The sequence below is a fragment of the Mustela nivalis genome, assembly GCF_964662115.1.
Source record: "Mustela nivalis genome assembly, chromosome: 18".
Taxonomy (NCBI): domain Eukaryota; kingdom Metazoa; phylum Chordata; class Mammalia; order Carnivora; family Mustelidae; genus Mustela; species Mustela nivalis.
In genome coordinates, this window is record NC_139037.1 from 4,194,628 (window position 1) to 4,219,000 (window position 24,373).

The window sequence follows — 24,373 nt, forward strand, 5'->3', positions numbered from 1 at the left end:
TTCCTTTCCATTTTATAAGGAGCGATTTATTTTGAGCACAGTTGGGATAGGTACGCACCTCCCAGAGCCAAATCTGGAAGAAACGTGTGGTAAGGGGGATGATGAACTCTGACAAAGGAGCTCCGTGCCGCTCCCGAGGGCAGTGACCTCTTCCTGCGGTGGGGTCAGGCCGAATGGGACTGCTAGGTGTGCTGTATCTTCAGGATGACAAGTCAGGGACCCAGGGCTGGGAAGGGGCTCCCACCAAGTCCCCCAGCCAGGCGGGTCATGCTGGCCTTGAAAGCCAGCTGTCTTATACTCTTAAGTATTTTTGGGATCACGCTCTGTCAAGCTGGGCATAGCCTCCGGGGGTCAAATCATGTTTTATCCAACTGTTTCCAAGACTTAGCAGAAGAATGGAGGAACGTTCTCGCAACTGGCTGGAAGAGAAGCAGAGGAGGAAGGGGCGTGAGCCACTGCTGGGGCAGAACACGAGGGGACAGTCCGCGTCATCTACTTCCTTGTCACCCGCCGCATTCATCAGTCAGATGCCGCTCTCCCTAAGACTGAATTCTTAACTTACTTTCCGTCTCTCTGGGGACCGTCCTGTTTAGTTCCTTACATATCGCTCCCCATCATTCCCATTACATAGATAAGGAAAGCGGGACGGGAAAAGTTGAAGGCATTTGCTGAAGGTCACATGTGGTGGGTCAAGAATTTAAGCCCAGCTCGGGCGGGCTGGCTGCTCCCAGACGCCGCCGCCGCAAGCCGCCTCGCGTGGCCCGCTCTCCCGTGCTGTCCCCAGCGCTTCCCCGTGGCAGCTCGCCGTCCTCGGTGGGTCAGACCCACTCCAAGGACCGGTCCTGTCATCAGCAGGTAATAGACACGTTGGCACCCATCCTCAAGGGCTCAAGACTTTCCCAGAGGACTCACGCCGGAATATTCTGGAATCTGAAACCCAATGTTTGCCTTTCAAGGACATTCTGGGGAAATCAGCTGCTTTCAAGGGCCTTTGTTGGCTGTGTGAAGACATTTGGCCTTCACGGGGTTGGGTATTACTGGCAAAGATGCTTCCAGTCCTTGGCACCCACAGGCACGCATCTCACGCTGGAGAGCGTCTGAGAGCAGGGCTTGTGCCTTCCCTGGGGTCCCCCTCTGGTGACAGCCTCACCGCCATCATTCTGTGCCTACCCCAGTGGCTCCCTGTGGCTCCACGAAGCCAAGGTCTCTCCCGCCCCGGGGACTTCCGCTCTCCTGGCTTCTTCTGCACGGACACCTGCTCCCCGGGTCTCCCCAAGGCAGCTGCTTCTCCTTGCAGATCTTGGCTCGGACGTGACCTCCATATGGTCCTTCCCCAACCTACTCTTCCTCACGCCCCATCCGGTTCCCTCACAACACTTACTGCGGGCTGATTTCCTTGCTGCCTTCTCTAGCCTCCCGCAAGGAGGGAAGCCCCTAGGAGCAGTGCTTGGCACTTGAGAGTATCAGGTGACCGAGGGAGCGAAGGAGGGATGGACTTCAGGGGACAATGGAGGACTCATCTGCTGTTCATGGACGCATTAAGATAAGGAAAGGAAAGTTGCAACCCGGTCTAGTATTTGGATTTAGGTCCGGATGGGAGAGAAATGTACACTTCTGGCTATACACCACGTTCTCCTACGTTTACTGCCATATTGTAAGAGAATTTTTAAATTCTACCCCAGGGGAAGCCCTAGTCTCCGCTCTCATAGTCAATTTGGTGATTAAAGCTCCCAGGACACCTGGCTGGGCAAACCCTTCCCTGGCCATTGGCCACCACTCCTCCCACTTACCGGCACCGCTGCCTTATGAAAAGTGCCTCTGGGGTCCTTTCCCAGGCTCCGCCACATTCTTAGAATCTCCCTCTGCAAAAAGACCAGGGTTGCGTCAGGGCAGTCGAATCTTCTGCTGCTCCAGTGCTCATGGCTCACCAGCCACAGCCCAACAGAGTTCAAATACCAGGTGCCCTGGCCCTGTCCCCTCTTCCCCAAACGTGGTCCCCGAATCCCAACTTGCAGCCTCCCCCCGCCCCTCACCGCAGCCACACCTCCGGTGCAGGGTGGTCCTGCTGCGTTTCTGGCCCAGTCTACTGCCATCCCCCACTTGCTCACTACACACCAGCTACAGTAACGGCCAAGTTACTTCCAACCCTAGGATTCTCACACTGGCTGTTCCTCTGCCCACTGTTTCTTACTCTCTGGGCTGAGCTTAAATATCTCCTCCTTGGGAAGCCTCCCTTGACATTCAAGACTAAGGGGTCCTTTTTATGGTGTCCTGTATGTGACCTCCATCACCCTAATCACTATTATTACTAAATAAGCACTTGGAGGCTCTCCATGTCTGTATTTCCTGATTGACATGAGCTGCATGATGGCGGCGACCGCGTCCACCAGGATCACAAATGTAGTCCCAACTCCCAGCACAGAATAAAGGTTAACGCTTGCTAAATATGTGCTGTAAGTTCTTAATAACGATATGATGGATGGAAGGATGGATGGATGGATGGAAGGAAGACTGAAGATGGATGGACGGATCAAGGAATGAGTAGACAGACGGGTAGCGTCAGCCGTACTTTCAATGCCCTGAATGAAAGTAGAAGGACTTAAGCATATCTGGTCCCAAGTTCTAACATTTAGCAAAGCCTTTTTTTCTTCTATGAGTCCCTCTTCAGCTTCCACCTCGTCTGTTCATATCAGGCAACGGGGCTTCTACTTTATTCCCCAATCCTAGTTCTCATTTTGTCCCCAGTGGGACATCCCTAACCTGCAGCCTCTCTCCCAGGCTGCAGCCTAGAAAGGCTCCCGCCTATGTCAGACGCCACCTGGAGGGCTTCTCCGGATGGAGGACAGATTTCCACACCAGAAGCATCGTGGCTTCCCCCCACCAAAGGGCCCTCCGATGGCATAAAAGCAACTGGGAAGAGTCCGGGCATTTCCCTTCAGAGCCGCGTCTAACTGTAGCTCTCCAAACAGGCGATGGGATTCTATTTTTTTTTTTTTTCACCCAAGAAATCCTTACCATTCCTTTTAGTGACTGCTGCAAAGAAGAGTGGTTTTTCTTCTCTTACCTGGGTATTCTTTGTAAAATTTGTGTCGGAGGACTCGCCCATCTGGAAAACACAGGAGAGGATTAAGCTCCTTCCAGTGAGTTCGTGTGGCCAAAACCATTTCATAATAGGATCGAGGAATTCCTTGTGTTTTCACTCTCATTCCCTCCCAGGTGCCCACAGAGCATCCAGAGGCTGCGTGACGTGTGCTGTCACGGCGGATGGGATGCAGAGGCAGGCGTGAGACCTGAACCCTCCTCTCTGCGCGCACATACCAGAACTGCACAAATGTAAATCCGGGGCCACGGGCGTCTGCGGGGCTCAGTTACGACCTCTGCCTTCGGCTCGGGTCGTGATCCCACGGTCCGGGGATCGAGCCCCACGTCGGGCTCTCTGCTCGGTGGGGAGCCTGCTTCCCCCCACACCTCTCTGCCTGCCTCTCTATCTACTTGGGATCTCCGTCTGTCAAATAAATAAATTAAATCTTTAAAAGAAAAAAAAGATGAATTGGAAGCCGAATTTCAATATATCATTCAGCAAGTGTGATTACAAGCTATGTATTACACATGGGGAACACATGGTACTTTTCTGAGTCTGTTCAAAGGGGTTTTGAATGTCCTCACTGCATTGGACAAAGTAATGAGTAGCTATCTCATTGCACTGCTTCCCTAATCCTCTCTGGACCTCAGATTGCTCACCTGGAAATGGGCACAAAATTAGCAACTCATGGGGCGCCTGGGTGGCTCAGATGGTTAAGCGTCTGACACCCCCTTCACGCCTCCACGTTACCAAACACGATCACAGGTCATTTTAACAAAGCAGATCTTCCCTGCTCAAGGCAACACGATTCTCTGTCCTTTGCACGCAGCACTGGCCAAGCTGCTCGGTCAGAGGCAAGCCTGGGGGACACGGGACGTGTTGCCTCTAAGTGACCTCAAACTCACTCAGAGAAATGCACTGACTCCCTGGGCCCTGCTCTCCAAAGAGGCGATTTACTGCCTGTGTCGACGTGCATTTTCCTCTTGGGAAAGATGTGAACCCCTCAAATGCTGGTTCCAAGCTGATGTACCATAAAACCCAAATGGTCCCTGGCACCCTCTAGACACTGGCTCTCGGAAGAGACTGGCGTCCTAGAGGTGGGCATGAGATCTGCAACTTATTCTCAAACAGCCCCCCAAATAAATACACCAATGTATATGGAGACACAGCGGGGACTGGCAGGAGGAAGAGCGAGAGAGGACGGTAAAGTGAATGTGACCGGATTTTTTAACAACTGATGGGCCATTGGGGTGGAGGGTTCAAGGTATTATTCTTGCCTCTTTTCTGAAGTCTGGAATTATTGCTTTAAACAAAATATATTTTTTAAGATTTTTATTTATTTATTTGACAGAGAGAGAGAGCACGTGTGCACAAGCAGGAGGAACAGCAGAGGGAGAGGGAGAAGGAGGTTCCCTGCTGAGCAGAGAGCCCAATGTGGGACTCGATCCTGGGACCCCGGGATCATGACCTGAGTCGAAGGCAGATGCTTTACTGACGGAGCCACCCAGGCAGCCTGAAGTCTGAAATTATTTCAAATATGTAGTTTGAAATGATAAGACTTAAATAAAAGGCTTCTTTCTGGTTAGCCTGGGACAAGTGCCCTGTTCCTCCCCAAGGCTGTGTTCCAAGAGAAGTTGTTGGAAATCAAGACATGTCCAAATTCCCATATAATTACCAACAGTTGCTGCTCCCTGATGCCCCTGGGAGCAAGGCTAGGAGGAATTTTGTTTACATTTCCATCTGCAGGGCTCCGAACATTCCTGGAGCAGGGGAGAACACAGACCCACACCCACCCACAGACTCTACAGCCCACGGACAGGCTCAGAAATGCGCCCCCCACCCCCGGCTTCTGGTCAGCTGTGCACACTGTTGGCAAGTTCCTCTTCTGAAAGACAGATGAGAGCATGAAGTGGCCTATTATGAGCCCACTTTACAGGTAAGAAAAATGAAGCCCCAGAAGGTTAGGCTATTTGCCATACACAGCAGTGAGGGGCCAAGGGACCATCAGAGCCCAGGCTGCCTGGGTAGAGAACACACTCGTGTTCCCCAAACAGCAGGTGGAACGTAAGAGAAACCACCAAGATGCCTACTGTGGGCAGAGAGAGAGAAAGAGACAGACAGACAGAGAGGGAGAGAGCTCAAGTGGTGGGGAAGGGGCAGAGGGAGAGAGAGAATCCCAGGCAGGCTCCACACCCAGCACAGAGCCTGATGCAGGGCTCGATCTCACCACCCAGGGATCACAACCTGGGCCGAAACCAAGAGTAGGACGCTTAACCGACTGAGCCACCCAGGCGCCCCGAAATGCATCCTTTTGAAACACTTGCGGGAAATACCATTCTCCAGTGAGGAAAAGAAATGCTCAGGCAGATCACGTGCCCTGTTGTGTTCTTTGGGCCTCGGTGTAGATCGAGGGTGCCAGCCCCTCAGGGCTGAGAGATGCAGAGGCGGGGGCTGGGCCCTGAGTCTGGGCTCAGAATCCCAGGAGCTCAACTGTGACAAGGCCAACTCACACTTCCCTGTAATTCCAGATTCTTCGCTTGTCCCGCATTTCTTCCAAGTCCTGGGGACCTTACGCCCTGCCTAAGGCTCGGAGGGCTTTAGCGAAGTATCACCAGCCGTCCGTGCTCACCAGCCGGCCTGCTTGGGAAAACTCACGTCCACTAAAGCAGTGCCATTCCTGCCCCTCTCTGATCGCTTTGCTATTTACTATCCACCTCCAGGGACCGAGATGACTGAAGTCACACCGAACGCTCCTGCGGAGACCCTGGGAAGTCAAGGGTTCTCAGACAATTTAAAAGATAGCTGATCAGATGGATATTAAATATCCAATGTTCCCTGATCACCTAATTCTCCTTGGCTCTGCTCTGAAGGCTTTACACTACGATTTAAATGAATTCCCATAAGGGTGCACAGTGGCCCCATTTCACAGACGAGAATACTGAGGCTCAAGGTTCAAAGGCACCGATTCCAGTTAGGAGGTGGCAGGGCTCAAAGACCTGTGTCCCACGCAGGCAGGGAGGGGAAGGATGGAAGACAAAGGTAGAAGCACAGAAGCAGGAGGGCAGGAGGAGCTCTCGGCCAGGCTTCGGGGGCACTGGTGGTTGTCTCTGGGACAGGGGTCCCATGTGGGGTGTTCTAGGGGGAGGGGGCAGGGGCCAGGAGCAAGGCTTGGGCGCCCACACTCACCTGCCTGCCGGCGCTGCTTGACACACTGCCCGCGGTTGGGGATGCCCTCGGCCGCATCCCCAGGGCTCAGGATGTGGCACTCGTAGCCTGAGGGGCAGAGGAGGGGTTCCGCCCCATCCTCCGTGGTGCTGCAGGCCTCGGCTGGGGGACAGACACGTGGCCAGGTGTCAGGTGGAGGTCATGAACTAGAGGGCCTGCCTCTGCTCTGCACCCCACCTTCTAGGCCATGCCTCAAGTCTCACTCACAGCAGTGTGTTTGTACACATACATGCACACACAGGGGCCATGCAAAGTCACGTGATCTCAAATGCCCTCGTGTGCCATGAGCTACATACATGTTCACCTACACACATGCTCATGCTTATAGTCACGTGTTCACGCACAAAAGCCCGACACACACACACACTCACAGATATGCACACGCTCCCTCACACAAGTCCTGGCCTGTACACATGATTCCCGAACAGGTGCACACGCTCACACTTACAGCCACTGGTATACACGTGCATTCCTACACAACTTCTGATGTGCACACATTTGCACACCATGGCTCTTAGATGCACACTCACACCTAGAGGCACACACATTTTCACACGCGCCGATGCACAAACATTCACACAGCCCTGAACAGCCACACAGGTGCACACACAACCGCACACCCTGGGGCAGTCATGCCCACGGATGTGTGCAGGGTCACAGGGAGAACCCAGTCCACACAAGTACAAGGACACACTCATGCCCTCCAGTTCTCTAGGCCCCCGGGGCCACCAGCCTGCTCTCCACCCACCTGGAGAAGGCCTCATCCTCGGGGAACAGGGAACGCCTTATGATGATTTTGGGGAACTGAAAACCAACCCCAACCCCCTGCCTCTCACATCTGCACCCTGTGTGGTGGGGGGAGCAGGAGGCCCCATTTGCAGGGCGCGTCAAGCCCTCTACTGTTCAGGGGCTTCGGAGCGCTGGGCCCACCGGCAGCCGCCACCCTTCTACGTATTGGGCTATCTGAGAGCAGACAGCCTGCTGGAGCAGAGGCAGCCTGAGAAGCAGGGCCCTGGCTCAGACGTCAGGTTGGGCTTCACCCGGCACATACCTTGCAGCACCTCCTCAGGGCCATCCAGAAGCCAGCCGTTGCCGCCAAGCCATCGAGGTTTCGGCTGCACCAGCCAGTCTAAAACTAACGAAATAATACATGCTTAAATGGAGCCCTCCCCCTGCCGGGCCCCCGTCTGACAGTCGAGAAATGCCCCAGCTCTGGGATTTGGGGAGCTACACCTCATGAAGAACACAGAGGCTGCCTACCACGTATTTGCGCTGCCTTTCAGTAGCAGAACTTTGAGTTTCCTCGAGGCACTGGGTGGCCAAGCTGGAGACTACATTTCCCAGCCTTCCTTGCAGCTAGGTATGGCCACATGGCTGAATTCCAGCCAATGGGATATGGGCCAAAGTGATGACACAACTTCCTGTGTTGCCCAGGCAAGGATGCCTGTTTGCTCTCCTCCCTCTGGCTCTCCCTCTTCCTCCAGCTGGGGAGCCACTTCCATCATGCAGAGCAACAAGATGGAAGGAACCTGGGTGCCTGGATGACAGGAATGGTTGCGTTTATGCTGGCCTATTAGCCAAGAGAGGAGTAAATGCCTGATAGATTGGACTCTTGGCTCCTTTTTATCATCACAGCATAGGCTGCTCTGTGGCCAATATATTTTTTAACAAGAAGAGCAACCCACATGGTAGATCGTAAAGTGTTCAAAATCCCAAAGCAGGGGTCGAGAGCCCAAATGCTTCCAGGGAGCAGGTAGGTAACACACAGAGGAAAAGCAGGTCAGGTAGGACCATGGTAAACTGCCTCAGTGGGGCAGCTGCTGGTCAGCTTTGGCCAGGACTCCCCTGTGTTCCTAGAGCCTATGGGTTTGGTTTTTGTTTTGTTTTGTTTTTTAACTTCGGGGATTTTTGAAAAAATGTAAACTCCTGGTTTTTAAGTGTTGGCAATTAATTTTTAAAAAATGTTATGCACCATAGAGGCATCTGGGTAGCTTAGTTAAGTGTCTAACTCGTGATTTTGGCCCAGGTCATGATCTCAGGGAGGTGAGATCAAGCCCCACATCAGGCTCCATCCTAAGTATGGAGCCCGCTTGGGATTTTCTCTTTCCCTCTCCCTCTGCTCCTGCCCCTATCCCCCCAAATTTTTATGCATTATGTAGATCAAATAAATTGGTCTGGGATCACATTAATTTATGACTTCTGCTTTTGTTGGACTCCAAAATATGACAAAAATAAAGAGGTTGATGTGCTGTCTAGCATCTTTGAAGGCACATAGGTGGATATTGGTAAAAATGCTGGTTAACCTTTTGTTTAAAAGAGCACAGATGGGGGGCGCCTGGGTGGCTCCGTGGGTTAGGGCCTCTGCCTTCGGCTCGGGTCATGATTCCAGGGTCCTGGGATCGGGCTCTCTGCTCAGCAGGCAGCCTGCTCTCCTTCCTCTCTCTCTGCCTGCCTCTCTGCCTACTTGTGATCTCTGTCAAATGAATAAATAAAATCTTAAAAAAAAAATAAAAGAGCACAGATGATCTTAAGACAGTTGCTCACAGCGGGCAAACTGGAACAGAAGAGCAAACAAGCAGGTGGCAACTGGTAACTGGAGGGCTGACCGGAGGAGTCTCCGCAGGCTGACTTCCAGTCTCCTGTTCCTTCCCTCCTCCTTCTTACTACCTCGGACCAGGTGATACAAAATGTTTTCGATGCTATTTTTACCAAATAGGAAACTGTATTACTATTTCTTATTTGTATTCCTTTCTTTGTCAAAGGCTCCTAAGTAGCAGGAGATACATATTCCCAGTTTGCTGCATTTTTAGAAACTGAAACTTGGTCGTGGTCTTGCCTTAACCTGCAGACCCCTAAAGGCCTGGAGGCGCAGGGTCTCCCCTCTTTGGACCTCCATAGAACTTCCTGGGATCACCTAGAAAATGAACTCTCTGCACCACTGTTCTTACTTCCAAGACCTCCGTTGGAGGGAACCGACCTAAAGATTGCAATGAAGTGTGTCAGCTGCTTCCAACCGGGCCTGGTGCATTTCAGGTCACTGGCTCATGTTAGATCAGTGGTTCTCAATTTGGGGTGATCTTGTCCTCAGAGAACATACAGCAAGTCTAGAGATACTTCTGGTTGTCACAGTGGGAGTGGGGGGACTAATGACATCTCGTGGAGGGGGGAGGTCCAGGGGTGCTGCTCTACATCCCACAGCACCCAGGTCAGCCCCCACCATACCCCAAACTAGAATTATCCAACCCCAGATGTCCAGAGTGCCGCAGGTGAGAAACCCTGTGTTCGATGTTACTATTATAATTCTTACTCTAACAAACAGCGGGAATCTTCTCCCTGGCCAGTGATTCATTGATTCGTTCAATATTCATTGAGTACTTTTCAGGTGCCCAGAGACCAGTTAGATGGTGGGCATCCAAGAGTGAATGAAATAGACCAAACCCTGCCTTATGGGGGCCGACCGGCAAGTGGGGAGAACAGTCAATGAACAAACAAAACCCAGTGTTCTAGATTGTGCTATAAAGAGAAATTAGGCAGGGAAAGGAGGGTAAGGAACGGCTACAGGAGGGTTTGCCATTTAGAGAGGGGAATCTTGCCTGAAAAAGTGACCCCCTCTGGACCAAATCTGAAGCCAGTGAGGAAGTGAGCTGTGCAGGTGTCTGGGGGAAGGAGGTTCCAAGGCAGTGAGGGACACCCATCTATGGGCCGGATCCGAGAGCAGAACCCCATGTCCCTGCAGTCAGGGCATAAAGCACTGGACACTTCTCCACAGTTCTGGAGAAATACCAGCTTTGCCTGTGATCTTGGCCCAGCAACTCAGCTTCTCTGAGTTTCTGTGTCTTCAGCTGTAAAATAAGCCTGATAACAGCCTCTCCCCACCATAGGGCTGTGTGAGCATTAAGTGAGATGATGTAGAGACAGGTTATTGGAAATGTCATGAACAGTTGCATAGTTCGTGCACTGCTCTACAGCTCCTGGCATCGGTGGTAAGTAAGGCTAGAATCCTTGGTCACTGTCACAGTCCAACGGAAGGGGCACCTTTTTTGACTTACCCACCCAGAGGGCAGTACCTTTATGTGTTTCCTCCATCAGAAGGGGGTGTCACGTTGTCTTTTTTTAATAAAGGGCCCTGTAGAAGCCTTCCTGGCCCTGCCTCTCTCTGGCCAAGCAGGGTAGACTGTAATTACGAGCATTACCGAGGGTGTTGACTACCTTGTCACCGCTGTGACCTCATCCCAAAGAAAACAAAGTGCGGTGGCTGGTGTTCCTGCTTCAGCCTTGGGAGGAGGGGTTGGACCTGCCTTCTCAAGTGGCCTCCGGCAGGCAATCTAGCCCACCACACCGGAGAGCCCTCTCCCTGAGAGGAGCGGTCTGAGCAGGCTGCTATCATCTGAAGGCTCAGCCGGATGCAGAACAGAGAGGGAGGAGACTTCCCTGCACCCATCCAACTCACTTAGGGGTACCTTTTGTTTCCCCTGGGCAATGCACCGCCCACCTGCTCCTCAGTATCCCACAGGCTCTCCTCCCACCCCTCCCAAACCTCTCCAGGAGGGATCCCAAACTCCTTCCCTTCAAAGATGAATGAGTCTTTGCGGGCTGTTTCTCCCAAAGACATCACCACTAAGACTCAACAGACTGCTTACCGCTGATCTGCTCCCTGCCAAACCAGCCACCGTTCAGAGCCCTCCAGGAGCTGCACGTTCTCATTTCAGTCCCGTTTTACAGCTGGGGGGACTTCTGGGCAGTGACCAGCTGGCCAGTGAACTTGAACCCAGGAGCCTGCATCCCCCCTTCCCCTCGGGGGCACACCTGGCATCCGGACTGCTGAGGTCCCAGGGCTCCACCTCCAATACCCCCGGGGCCGGGATCGCCAGGGAAGTGGGCGTGGCAGGGCCAGGGCAGGGGAGGATGCCGGAGACTGGAGGACCCACTGCCCTCTTGGGGCACCTGGGGTCCCCGCGGAGGGTGGCCCAGGGAAGGCGGTCCAGGGACAAAAGCCGGAGACCTGGATTCTTTTTTGAATGAGAAATCGCCCCCATCTTCTCAGGAGGGGGCATCTTCCCCGGAAGGGGCGTCTCCCCGCGGCGGTGGCGGCCGGTCGGTGTTGGGGGGGCCGGCTCCGCCCCCCTCCCCGCGCGCGCGTCCCCCTTCCCCTCCCTGTCCCCCGGGCGCCTACCTGGCGGGGGCGGCACGGCCTCCAGGCAGGCGTAGGCACAGCCGTTGTAGCAGCAGCGCCGGTGCCGCGGGCACTCGGAGTCGGCCTGGCAGCGCGCCGCCTGGCAGGCGCCGGGGGGCAGCGAGCGCGGTGGCGGCGGGCAGCGGTCGGCGCGGGGCTGCCGGGGCCCGGTCGCCTCCTCGGCCTGCGGGGGGAGAGCGCGGTCAGCCGCGGGCGGACGCGCACGCTCGTGTGTGCGTGTGCGCGGGTCTGGGGACGCACACACACCTAGACACGTGCACACGCGGGTCTCTCTGCAGATCCTCAATCGCCATGCGTTCGCGAGCTCTGAGAATTTCCAGATCACACAGACACACCACTGGGATGAACCTCGCACATTAAAAAAACGCCAGCTCAAAAGAGAACACACAGTGTGACTCCATTTAACTTTGTGTTCAAACACAGGCACACAGGGTGTCTGGTGTGAGAAGTCAGCACAGGGGCCCCAGGTGGGTGGGGGCCCAGAGGGAACCTCTGGTCTCTGGGGACAGGCCCTGTTCTGCTTCGGGATCTGGGCGCTGGCTACACGGTATGTTCACCTTGTGGGAAGCTGGAGGACAGGAGATTTGCCCACTTTCCAGTATTTGTTCAATAAAAAGTTAAAAATCGTACAGTACTTAACATGTAGGAAACATGGGCACGTGAGCAATAAAATTAGCATTTTGGAGGCGAGGTGGGGGGCTCTGTCACACCAGGCTACCCACACTGGGTCCCTCGGACACCAGATGCCGTCCATGCCCGGCACACTGTTCTGCTTCCGCATTTGAAAGTGGGCTGTGTGGACGGCAGGTCTTACATACACATCCCTACACACAAACACACAGACACTGATAGAAGAGGTTCCCTGGGAGAAAACACCCCGGCCTGCCTCACCTCCTCACCACTCCTGTCATCTGAATCCCTATCTACCCCTTGTCCCTGCTCCCCTGCAAATGCATCCGGATTTCAGATTCCTACCTCCCATCCAAGTAAGGGAAGCTTGTCTGCAGACTGGAACCCTGCGCCCTTACCCTGCTTTGAAAGATTAGCAAGATACAGTGGTGGGTGTGGAGTATTAGCGTGCAGAACAGTTTGTATGCTACACACCTAACGGTGCTTTAAAATAAGCATCTGCACACTCATGCAATATGTATAGGGTTTGCCTAAAACATTTTTGGAAGGATACACAAGGATATACAAGACACCGTTATCACAGATGGCCTTTAGAGAGGAGCATTCGTTTTGAAGCCAAGGAGGATTTCTCATTGCCTGCTTCAATATTCTTTTGGCCATGCACACACTCTTTTTTTCAATTTAAAGAAGGCCATCAAAAATTTAAAAAATTTTTAAATCCAAGAGAAGTACTTCTGAAGCATTTTTGTTGACAAGAAAAACACTTGTTTAAAAAAAAAAAAAAGAGCAAGGAACAAAGCGGCATATGCACTCTGACCTCAAGGGAGTAAAAAGAGGAAGGTCAAAGATGGGTCCACGTTCTTCCCTTGACCTCTACCCGACAGCTGCTACGGTGGCGGCCAAGCCCATGCGCTGCTCCTGGTGCCCTGCAGGGGGCGCAGGTCACCGAGGACTCTTACACGACCAGGCGCATCTTGGTATTGGTGCCAACGAAGGACCAGGGGGGTTTCAAACTACCTCCTAGGGGGCTCAACATTTGGCTCCTAAGGAAATGAAGACTTCAGGAAATTGGTGGTTCTTCCCCAAAACAAAAAGGAGATCCCGGAGACCACAGCATGGATTTTCAAACCGGCTCAGCCTTTTCGCCAGCCCCTGCTCAGCCCAGGCCCTGTAATTCCCGCATCATGAGTAATTTTCAAGCTGCAAGCCTGCAAGCCATCGGCTCTTAGTTCTTTTTTTTTTTTTTCCGGGATTAACAAAATTGGACCCATGTTGGGGCCCGACCATTTTCATCCTAATAGAACGTGACAGCTGCCCGGGCCTCCTTGGGAGGGTGACGAGGCCGGGGTGCATGTGGTCGGGAGGAACCCGGTGGGATTTTTCTGCCCGGCCTGATTGTGAACGAGGCCTCATTTACAGACCTCATTGCAACCTTCAGATCATAAATGAGACTGTCTCCTGCGCGCTGCACCTCCCGGTCTGGCTTCCCCGTCTGGGAACATTAGGAGGCCCACGCTGGGGGCGGGGGTACAGAGATGGATCTGAGCTGTGTGCCCTTGTGCTCCTCTCCCAGGGAAATTCAAACCTCGGGTCTCCCAGAATTTGGAGAGAACAAAAGAGATAAGCGCCTTAAAAGTCAAATCTCCCGAGTTATTTGCGAGGTGGCCCAAACAACAGATGGCTGTGGTGATAAAGCACTGATTTCACCGAGGGGCCCAGATTAAAGGATTAACTGTTCGGGAAAATATTTCATGTCACACAAGGTAATGCTCAAAAGGATCCTTTAAAAGCATGTTTCCCAGAGTTCTGAGAAAGAACTGACTTTATCAGAGAGATAAATAGATCACCAACACCCACCCCACACACCCCTGGGTGTCCCAGCCTGGGGGAGGACAAAGGGTTAAAGGTCAGATGGAGTTGGCTGGCTTCCCTCCCCTCAGCCCCTCCACTTCCCAGGCTCACCCCCCTCTCTTGCTCATTCCGTCAGCTGTCTTGACCTCTCTGAGGTCCCGGGAACAGTCCTGCCCCTGGGCCTTTGCACAGGCTATGTCTCCTGCCTTAGATGCCGGCCTGGCTCCGCCCTCACTTCCCCCAGGTCTCTAACTGACACATGCTGTCCCCCTGCACTGCCTGTAGCTCCCCCTGGGTTTTGTTCCCACCTGTGTCCCTGGTCCCCACAGCAGGGCCTGGAACAGAGTAGGCACTCTGCACAGATCTGTGGTGGTTGAATGAATGATGACGGTTGCCCAAAATGAGGTCTGCCACTTGCCAGTGGTTCCCCAGGCCTCCCTCCAAGGGCTTCTGTGTTGGGACTGACCAATCTGCAGGCACAGCGGTGCTGTGTGGTGGGCATTGCTGTCCGGGCAGCCTTCACTGCCCGGGAGCCATGCCTTGTATCAGATCCATGCAACAGACACCTCTTCCCAAGCACTGACACCCTCCTCTGGTCACGTGAGGCCAGCGGGGGAGGTCCAATGACTACCCACATACACTGGAGCCTGCAGAATGAAAGGTCTGCCCCAGGCCTCAGGCTGAGCAGAGTCACGAGCCTAAGGAGTCCACTCCTCTGTCCCGAAGCCCAAGATTCATAGCATATCAGCTATGAATCTAGAATCGAGGGCCTTGATGACTGAAGGTCTGCTCAGGCCCCTTCCTCCTCTTGGCCTTGTGACCTTCCACACACTGTTCCCTGCACTCAGAACTGACTCCAGCTGCCTCCCCTTCCTTTGGGGCAAGAACAGAGGAGCATCTGACTTTGGGTGTACCAAGAGGGGTGGGGCTCACAGCCTCATAACAGTACAGGCTGAGTTCAGCTGGGATCTAACTCAGGCTTAAGAACTACACAAGTCTGGACTTGTTTGGGGGCTTGGGGGCGGTTAAATTTTTTAATTCGATTGAGTTAACATATAGTGGACTATGAGTTTCAGAGGGAGTTTAGTGATTCCCCCATTGCGTCCAGCCCCCGTGCTCACTCCATCACGTGCCCTCCTGTCTGTCACCCAGTTGCCGCCTCCCCAGCCACTTCCCCTCCAGCAACCCTGTTTGATTCCAGAGTTAAGAGTCCCTCAATTTGTTGTCCCGTTTTCGTCTTATTGTACTTTCCCCCTCCCTTTCCCTATATTCGTGTTTTGTTTCTTAAATTCCACCTTTAAGTAAAATACTATGGTATTTGTCTTTCTCTGATTGACTTATTTTGCTTATAAGTAATAGCCTCTGGTTCCATCTGCGTCATTGCAAATGGCAAGATTTCAGTCTTTTTGATGGCTGAGTAATATTCTGTCGTCTTTATCCCACATCTTCATCCACTTGTGTGCTGATGGACACCTGGGCTCTTTCCATAGTTTGGCTACTGTGGACACTGCTGCTATAAACATCGGGGTGCTGGTGCCCCTTCGGATCACCGTGTTTGTATCCTTCGGCTCAATACCCAGTAGTGTGATTGCCGGGTTGTGGGGTAGCTCTATTTTCAACTTTTGAGGACCCCCCCCCACTGTCTTCCAGTGTGGCCACACCAGCTTGCATTCCCCCCGACAGTGTGGACTCCCCTTTCTCTGCATCCTCTCCAACACCTGTCATTTCCCAAGTTGTTAATTTTAGCCACTGTGACCAGTGTGAGGTGGTCTCTTATACAAGTCTGGGTTTGAACCCTGCAGCTCTGGGATCCTACAGGAAAACCACTGATGTATCTGAGCCTTGGTTTCCCTCATCTGCAAAACGGGCACGCATATCTCCCCTGCTGCGGGTGTCTGTGGCAGGAGGCCAGGAGCTCACACCTGTGCCACCGGCAACACCGGTCTGCTGGAATTCTGTTTGCTTTTCCTGTGGTCGACCTGGTGGCCCTGAAAGCCTCCTGTCCCCCAGCCAGGGGTCTGCCAGCTCCTGGTAGCTTTGGTCTTCGCATGCCCGGGTCTTCCTTCCTGCCTGCCTCCCTCACAGGATGGTTTAGGTCTGAGGCTGGGACAGATGCTACACGAAATGAAAAGCTTGTCCCTGCCCCGGAAGAGTCGGGATCTAGCTGGGGACCAAAGACGCACCTCCAGGAGACGCTCAAGCAGCAACGCCATGCGGCACTTGGCAGCATTGTCCTGTCTCTGTCAGGCGAGGGCAGACAACTGGCAGAATCCCTAAAGGATGGGGGCATGTGGACACAGCCATGCCCAGTGCCAAGGATGCCCTGAAGCGGCGTCCACCCCCGCTCCGTAGTTACGATCACTGTCCCCATTGTACAGGTGGGGGGACTGAGGCACACGGCCACCACCCCGGGAGGCGCCAGGCTCGGGACCTGGGCGGCCTGATCCATAAGGACAGCAGAGCAGGTAGCATCTACGGGGCTCCGCTGTCTGCCGACGCCGAGCTGTGAGCTCCCATACTCAATTTCCCGGAGACCTCCCACACGCTGCAAGGCCGCTGCTGTTCTGAATGCACTTGACAGATGAGGAAATGGAGGCACCGAAACATGACAGACACTTGCCCGAGGCCACCCAGCGGGCGAGTGCAGGGGCGGGATTCGCACCTGGGTCTGTCCTACGCAGGGAGCGACTTCCCACCCTTGCCTGTGAGTTCCCTCCTGGTTGGTCATCTCAGGGGTGTCCCCCTCCCATGCCCCCACCACCTGCCCGCCCGTGGGCCAGCCCCAGCTCAGGACGCAGTCAGAGAACTGTCCCCCAGCCCCCAGAGATGCATTCTAGAAAGAAATCATCCCGGCCCTCACCCTCTGCAGCCCCATCAGCCCTGCCCTCCGTGACCACTCAGCGGAAAATAAAATAATGGCATGTCAAGTCCCTCAGACAGATGAGGCAGCTCACCTCAGACTGACGGCATCCTTCATGAAAATCCCAGGGTGACCATAATTTCCATCTCTGATTTTCCTTCCTGCTAAGGGAGCGTATCCCAAGTCCATTTCCAAATAGCTGCTGAACACATATTTACAGCACGACGTAGACCAGAACTCTCCAGTTCTGTATGCCTTACTTGGATAAAAATGACTCCCTGAAGGTTTCCCACCGAGTGGCTATGTTTTTTTACTCTTCAGGGAGATCGTTCTGGAGACCTCTGTGGGTCTGCCAAGCCATTCTGCTGCCAATACCCTCAGGAAGTAGGTTAAGGAAACTCCGGGTGTGGACTCTTGCAGTGGAAAACCCGATTCTTCAAGTCCAAGTCTGGCTTCTAGGGAGGCAACCAAAGAAGTCTGGATAAAGGAATCATTGCCTATCTGCACCGTGGAACACCACAGAAGCCTTTGAAGAGAAGACACAGAGCCACCAGGTCAACATATGGAACTATCGACATATGCCGCTCAGTGAAAACTACAAGGTAGAAAACAGTACCAACAAGCCGGACACAAATTCCAGAGAGTGTGGGGTGGCATTTCCACACACCGTCCAGACAGGGCAATCCAGAGCTGGAAAGCAGACCGGCAGCTGCCAGCGACCGGGGCAGAGGGGAAGGGGGAACCCCTGTTAGCGGAGACCCGGCTTCCTTTCAGGGTAATGGAAATGCTCAGGCACGAGACGGAAGCGGCAGGCGCAGAACGTCACGCAACTGCACGCTTTAAAACGGTTAATTTCACATTATGGGAATTTCACCTCAATAAAACGTTTTCTACAATAGGAATAAATACCATCAAGAAAAAAATGTCTGAGTGTCATTGTTTCATGGAAAAGTCTAGGTGCACCCATGCCAGAATGTCAACGGAGCTTATGTCTTGGAGGAAAAATGTAGATCTTTGTTGCGTGGTTATGACTTTTTGTATTGTCTGAACTTCTTTTACAGTAAACACTGTTTTTATAATGAGGAAACAACCGCGCGCCACCGCCATTTAAGGAGAAAGAATCCAGTCCCCGACGCTGTCCCCGTTTCCCCGCATCCCTCCCCGGTGCTCTCGACCCTCTCCGTTCCGGGGCAAGCTCTACTCTTCTTCGGAATGTTTCAGTGACTTAACAGCCAGACCAACAAAAGTGCACCCCAGGACTGATTTGATTGGCGCCGGAAGAAAGCCAATTTTCCTCCAAGCATTACTTGCTCTTCCTCTGGAATTCGGACGTCAAAGTTCTAAAAATATGCCTCTCCCTGGAACAGAGGCTTCGAGTTCAGTGTGCCTTGATGAATGCCATTTCCTGACACCCTGTGACCTCAGAGCTGGGCTCGGGGAGCGGAACTGGGTGCACCGCTGAGGGGACTTCCTCAGGGAGGTCCTCAAAACCCCGGATCTCACACCAGGGACAACCCCTCTCGGTGCATGACGAGAGCAAACCGGCATCCATGCACACTGCCGTGCACAGGAAGTCTTCTGGAAATTTCCATCCCCACCTATCCTGTTCTGGAAGGTTTTAAAGTAATGTATTCATTCATTCATGGTACATTCACCGTTCCCAGGCCTACTACATGCCAGGCACTGGGCTGGCTCTGAGCTGAACTAGAAGATGTCCCTGCCTTCACGTGGCTCAGTTCCAGAACAAGTGACAAACCCTAAACCAGACCGCACACAGATAAAGAAAATAAAAGTTGTTAATGAAAACTAAATCCACAATAAAACAGCAGTCATGCAGGTGATAGTAATGGAACTAAATGCTTTGAAGAGGTCGGGATGATAGGAAAACATTTAAGGGAACGGCCTCCAGAGAAGAGCGTGAAGTTAAGACCAGCTACGACTGGGGTCTGGCGGGGGCCAGGAGCGAGCGCTGGAAACACCTGCCCGGGGTACTGGGGACGGAGGGGACGACCGTCCAGTGCCCGGGCCACGTGGATCCCGTGGGCCTTCAGAATCCTTACCATGTTGTACCTTGGGTTCCCACTGTCCCCTTTCTTTAAAATTATTGTGGCCGAATATATATATGATATAAAGTTTGCCACTTTAACCGTTTTCGACGATTCAGTGGTACTAATTCACAATTATCAGGCAACCAGAGCATCTATTTCTGAAACGCTTCCATGCCCCGAACAGAAACCCCATTCTCACCAAGCAGTTCCTCCCCATTCCCTGTCCCCGGCCCACCGCCCCCTAATCGGTCTGTCCCTATAAATTTGCCTCTTCTGGACATTTTGTATAGAGCGATCGTACAGGACCTGGCCTCCCATGACTGGCTTTTTCACTCAGCCTACGTTTCAGGGCTTATCTGTCCTGTCACTGGTGTTAATATAGCGTTAATGTAATGTTTTTGTAACATTCCACTGCATGGAGAAGTCATATTTTGTTTCCTCACTCGGAGCTTCTAGACCGTCGGGCTGTTTCCAGCTTGGGCGGTCCTGGCCCACAGTGCCGCTCAGACACTCACACACTCTTGCACGCACACGCCCAGGTTATCACCACACACGGCCTGGAAGCTTCTTCCCTTGCCCACTTCCACCTGGGGTTCATTCCAGGACTGGAACCTCAGATGGGGAAGCCGGGTCCAAGAGAGGAGAAAGTGATCTGCCCAAGGTCACCCCCAAAATCACACTATCCAGTTCCTCTTTCCTTCCATCTACCCACCCAGCCAGCCAGCTCCCCACCACCACCCCTGCCGCATTTCTAAAATGATTCTAGATGCCTACGATGTGCCAGGATCTGAGCTAGACACAAGGCCATGGCCAAACCTACAGCGGGTTGTCTCACTTCTGCATGCCACACGCCCCCAGGTAGGAGCCACAGAGGCTTGGCCAGGAACACCCCAGGGCCCACATGCAGCTCCTGCTCCTCTGAATGGGGGCATCCCAGCGGTCCTGATGACGGGGTCCTGTGGGGGTGGGATCTCACATCTTTCAAGGAGCAAGGAAAGTCCCGAGCCAGAACACTCTCCACCAGGGCCTCGATGACCTCATCTGGAATTGTCCAGCATCAGGAGTGCTGGTGACAACCCTAGCAGCCAGCTCTGTTGGTGCCCAGAGGCAGACTGGGGGAGCTGGGGCCTGACCTTCAGTTCCGCGTGTTCCCACGGTGTGACCCCCCCCGCGTCTTGGCCTGTCCTGTGTGCCAGCTGGGCGAGTCCCCCACCGGACAGAGGGAGTCTTCTGAAGACCAGAGCAGACGGGAGGTATGCACAGCTCCAGGCCTCCTGTCTCTCCCGCTCTTGCTAACTTCGCAAAGCTTAGAGATGTGATAGAGAGTTCCGGAGCTCCCAGAAGTAACAAGGGAAAGGAGAACCAGTTTGGGGAGACTGAGGAAGCCGGGTCGCAGTGGGCAGGGGCTGGTAGCCGGCTCCTGGGGGCCCAGAGCTGCCTGCATGCGGGAAGGGGTCCTATGGGGGGGGGTCACAGAACGGCACCCCTTGCCCCTGCAGCCCCTCGTGGCCCCTCCACCAGGCAGGCCCTCTGGGACAGTGGGCGAACTGTCCAGCCACGTCCAACCGAGGGGACAAAACAGACTCAGCCACAGTGACATGCAGAGACCGTTGAGCCGCCCACGACATGGTGGCTGCCATGGGCCCCACGTGGTGGGATTTGCCGAGAGGCTCCTGAGAGCTAACGCGGCAAAGGCCTGTCCTGACGCCCAGCAAGTGCTCGGGCAGGCGCCGTTCCCCCGGTGCCAGGGAAGATAAGCCCCAAACGCCCGCTCCAGGGAGCGGACTGAGCCCCCTCCACCTCAAAAATGTCACCGGGCTATTTACAAACTTTCTGCTTCTGTTTTCTCCAGCCTGGAGAACCAAATATTTGGTTCTGTGCATTTGTCTGGTCTGGTTTTCTTTTTAATAGCGCACTTGTAGAGAAGGGGGTTCCGGGCCAGGCATGGGGCAGAAAGCTCCCGCCCCCTTTCTCCTGGAGGGCACAGCCAAGGCCCCCGCTCCCCATGATGCAGAAGGGGCGCCGAGGCTCCGAGAGGGGAGACCCCTTTCTTACGACAAGCCCTGCAGTGGCCTCCTTGGGGACAGCAGCAGTGCCTCCCTCTCTGCTGTGTCTCTAAGTTCTTGGGCAGTCACAGGGACACAGGGTTCAGGAAGGGCCCTGGGCCCGATTCGCCCACGGCTGGAGGGACTAGCCGCGCCACCTCCCTGTGACGACAACGCCCAGACACTAATAACCACAAGAGCAGACAGAATTGTAAGAAGGAGCACAAGCACGAGCAACTGACAGAGTCCTAAGAAGGAGCACCTACTTCCCGTTGACATATGAATCACAGCCGTCCGGGGGCCTCGCCCAAGGCTGCAGACCTGCCTCAGTCTGGGGTGCGGGGGTGGGTGCTGTGTAGGAAGGTCATGCTTCTCGGTGTAGCGGAGCTGTTTCCTATATTCCGAATTTCCCTGTTGGACATTTCCAAGGGCCCTGGAAGTCCTCTGGTCTCTTCCCTTCGTTTCCCAGGTAATGACCAGAGAGGGGCAGTGAGTGGCCCAAGGCTGCACAGCTTATTAGAGATGCCACCGAGATGAATCCCTGGGCCGGGTGCCCACAGGTCAACAGCCTGGATCCTTCCCCAGGCGCTTTCTCTAAGGCCGATTCTGGCACAGACCTCTCGTGTGTCCCAGCACTGGGGGGGTGGGGATGCTGGTTACTGCTGATAACAGGGGAGAGCTCCAATCCAGGGAGGGGCGGACTCAAAGCACTCACATTCTGGCAAACGGTGGCTAGGACCAATTTGGTTTCTGAAGACCCCTCCCTGGCTCACATGCACATCATCCTGACCACCCTGCTTCCCCTTCCTCCTAGAGAGATGACGCAATCCGCTCCAATGACACGCTGGGACAAAGGGGGGGATCAGACTAGACGATGTATTGGAAATCCCTCTGTGGTCCCAGAACCAAAGTGCTAACGACCCTGGAAGACGAAATCGTCCTGCCAGGCCAGCAGAAGAGGCTGGGAGTGTCAAACCCAAGCAGGGTCCCCCCTCCTGTGGTGAGCACTGCCCCCTCAGGGGCTCCCAGATACAGTTTTTGCTTCAAGACCTCTGCCTACATTGACTCTTCTTCAAGGAATGTCCTTCCTCCCCCTAATTCTTAATAGCTCTTCAAGATCTGGCCAGGATCTTGCCTCCTCCAGGAAGCCTTCCGTGATTACGCTGTCTCATACAAGCTCTCCCTTCTCCAAGCATCCACCACCACTTCACTTGCTACGATTCTGTTCCGCTCCCAGCGGCTGGCTGCCTCACATGCAGAACGTGAATCCAGGAGGCCACAATGAGCCTCAATACGATTTCATGCATCTCACCATGGCAGCAGTCATTAAATGTTCCCTTTTACCACTTAGCTAGCTGGAAAACTCCTATTCATCTTTCAAAGCCCAGTGTTGAATGTCCCCGACCCTGGAAAACCCTCCCTGACTCTTCCTGGGTGGAGCCAAACTCATTCTTCTGTGCTTCCAATGCATCTCCCCATAATTCACTCCCAAGGATGTACGGAGCGCCGAGTTACCCGCAGGCAGCGGGCAGGGCACCAACACTGAACTGAATGAGAGAAAAGCAGGCCCCACCCTGGGGAGCCTACATTCCACCGGGGGAGGCAAGCCCCTGCCAATTTCCCAGTGACTTAATGACATCACCAAGGCGCACTGAGCTCTCACTAGGTGTTAAATGTTGCATGTGTTGTGAGTCATTTCATCCTGAGAGCGCCAGAGCCTACTCCTTGACCCTCCATGCTTCCGCGCCCCCTGCGTGGGAGGCGCGCAACTTCCACCCTCCTGCCCCCACTCACTCTCCTGGTCCCCTCCCTGCTCAATTTCCCTCCTTGGCCCTTGTCACCAAACACGCTATGTTCCTCTTATCTCTTCCTTACCCTCTGCCTCTCTCACAATCGTGAACTCCCCAAAGCAGGGACCTGCCCTCTGTGTGCCCACAGCCTAGGACGGTGCCCCGTCAACACCGCTGACCCAACACATTTGCCCAAAGGAATGCATCACTCTTTCGTTTTCAGATGAGATCACTGGTGCTCAGAGATGTCATTAACTCACCCAACGTCACACAGTTGGTGAGCTGCAGAGGCTGGAAGCAAACCCGGGCCCCTGGCACCAAGGTCCACGCTTCTTGCCACTTGCTACATTGCACCGTCCCCTCGGATCACCACCGCGTGTCCCCCGACTGCCGCCCCCACCTGACAACGTCGCCCTGGAGGGTGGGAGCTGGCGCCCTCATCTTGTCCTCCCGGGACCACACACAGTGCCTGGCCCGGAGCGGTTTCCACTCACCGTTTACTAAATGAGTAAACAACCCCATGAATGTCTAATTATGTTTTATAAACATCTGGTTATTGATTGTTGAGACAAAACTCTCAGTTTCCAGTCCCTGGAGTCTTAGAGGGGTGCTGTGAGGAGGACTCCACTGTGGTCAGCGAAAGCATGTCCCAATCCCCCTTGCGCATTGCCCGCGTGCCCTCTGCTCCTCTGCTTCCAGACCAGGAGCCTTCTGAGGGCAGTGAGTTCCTTCCCTGCCCACACCCCCAACCCTGGCGTGCTCTGATCAAGACGCTGCCCTGCGCGAGTGTGCAGGGACCACCTGCCAAACAGACAGCGTCCGGGGGTCGCCCAGCCCCTCCCCGCCTCTCTTCCCCAGGCACTTACGCGGGACTTCTCGGCCAGCCTCGTGTGCAATGCCCGTTTCCAGAGATTCTTGGCAGAGCCGGCTTCGAGAAGAAGCAGCAGGAAGCACAGAGCCCAGATGACCTTCCTTCGGCCGCTGCCCCTCCTGCGGCTGGAAAATGGCATTTCCTCCCACATGTTCAGGGAAGAGGGGCCCTCCGGCCGGGTGGGTGCTGAAAGTGGGGAGCCGAAGTGTGCACGGTCTGCCACGCTCTTAGCTACACTCGGCCAGGTCGCTGGGATCCTGCGTTGGCGCCCAGCACATGCCCTCACCCTACCCCCACTCCCGGTGGTGGCCGGCCCTCCTGGTTATTTTTAGCTGGGCCCTATAACATCTGGCCCTAGAGGCTCCGCCATAAACGTCTGTGGCCCAGGCAGTTCAGACGGTGGAGGCAAGAGGAGGGGGCACCGGGCCGGCTTGGAGACGTGGCTGGGAGTTGCCCTGTCCCGCTGGGATAACGAGCACTTCCTTGCAGACTGGGGCAGTCTCTCCTCCCCAAGGAGGTGGCTGGCTGCGGGGGCTGGGGGGGCGGGGGGGGGCGGGCACACAGGGGAACCGGCCCAGGAGGGTGGGTGGGGGTTGGCGGCTTCTAGCTCGGCCAAGTTTTGAGCTGAGCTGACGAGCCATCTACGGGCTTCTGCCCGTAGAAGCCTCTCTGGGAGAGGTGCTGCAGGGGGACTGGCTGAGCACGTGGCCGTGGGAAAACAACTCACCGCCTTGAACCCTGGTGGCCTCCTTCACGCGGGTGTGCCAACAGTTACGT

The 24,373-nt window shown here is 54.4% G+C and overlaps 1 protein-coding gene across 2 annotated transcripts; it reads right to left on the reverse strand.

Moving 5' to 3' along the window:
- Positions 1-24,118, reverse strand: WFDC1 (WAP four-disulfide core domain 1). 2 transcript variants are annotated; one of them, XR_014305876.1, is made up of 8 exons: positions 23,592-24,118; positions 11,481-11,664; positions 7,359-7,442; positions 6,269-6,409; positions 3,065-3,106; positions 1,791-1,862; positions 321-419; positions 1-270 (listed from the first exon to the last, which is right to left on the reverse strand). XR_014305876.1 is itself a non-coding variant. In XM_082712064.1 (7 exons), exons 1-6 carry the CDS (start codon positions 23,745-23,747, stop codon positions 1,804-1,806), a joined length of 666 nt encoding a protein of 221 aa, XP_082568190.1. In that variant the 5' UTR covers positions 23,748-24,095; the 3' UTR covers positions 1-419; positions 1,791-1,803. The 2 variants fall into 2 exon arrangements, 1 of the variants encoding a protein (XP_082568190.1); XM_082712064.1 differs by having other exon boundaries at positions 1-419; positions 23,592-24,095.
- Between the last annotated feature and the right edge of the window lie 255 nt (positions 24,119-24,373).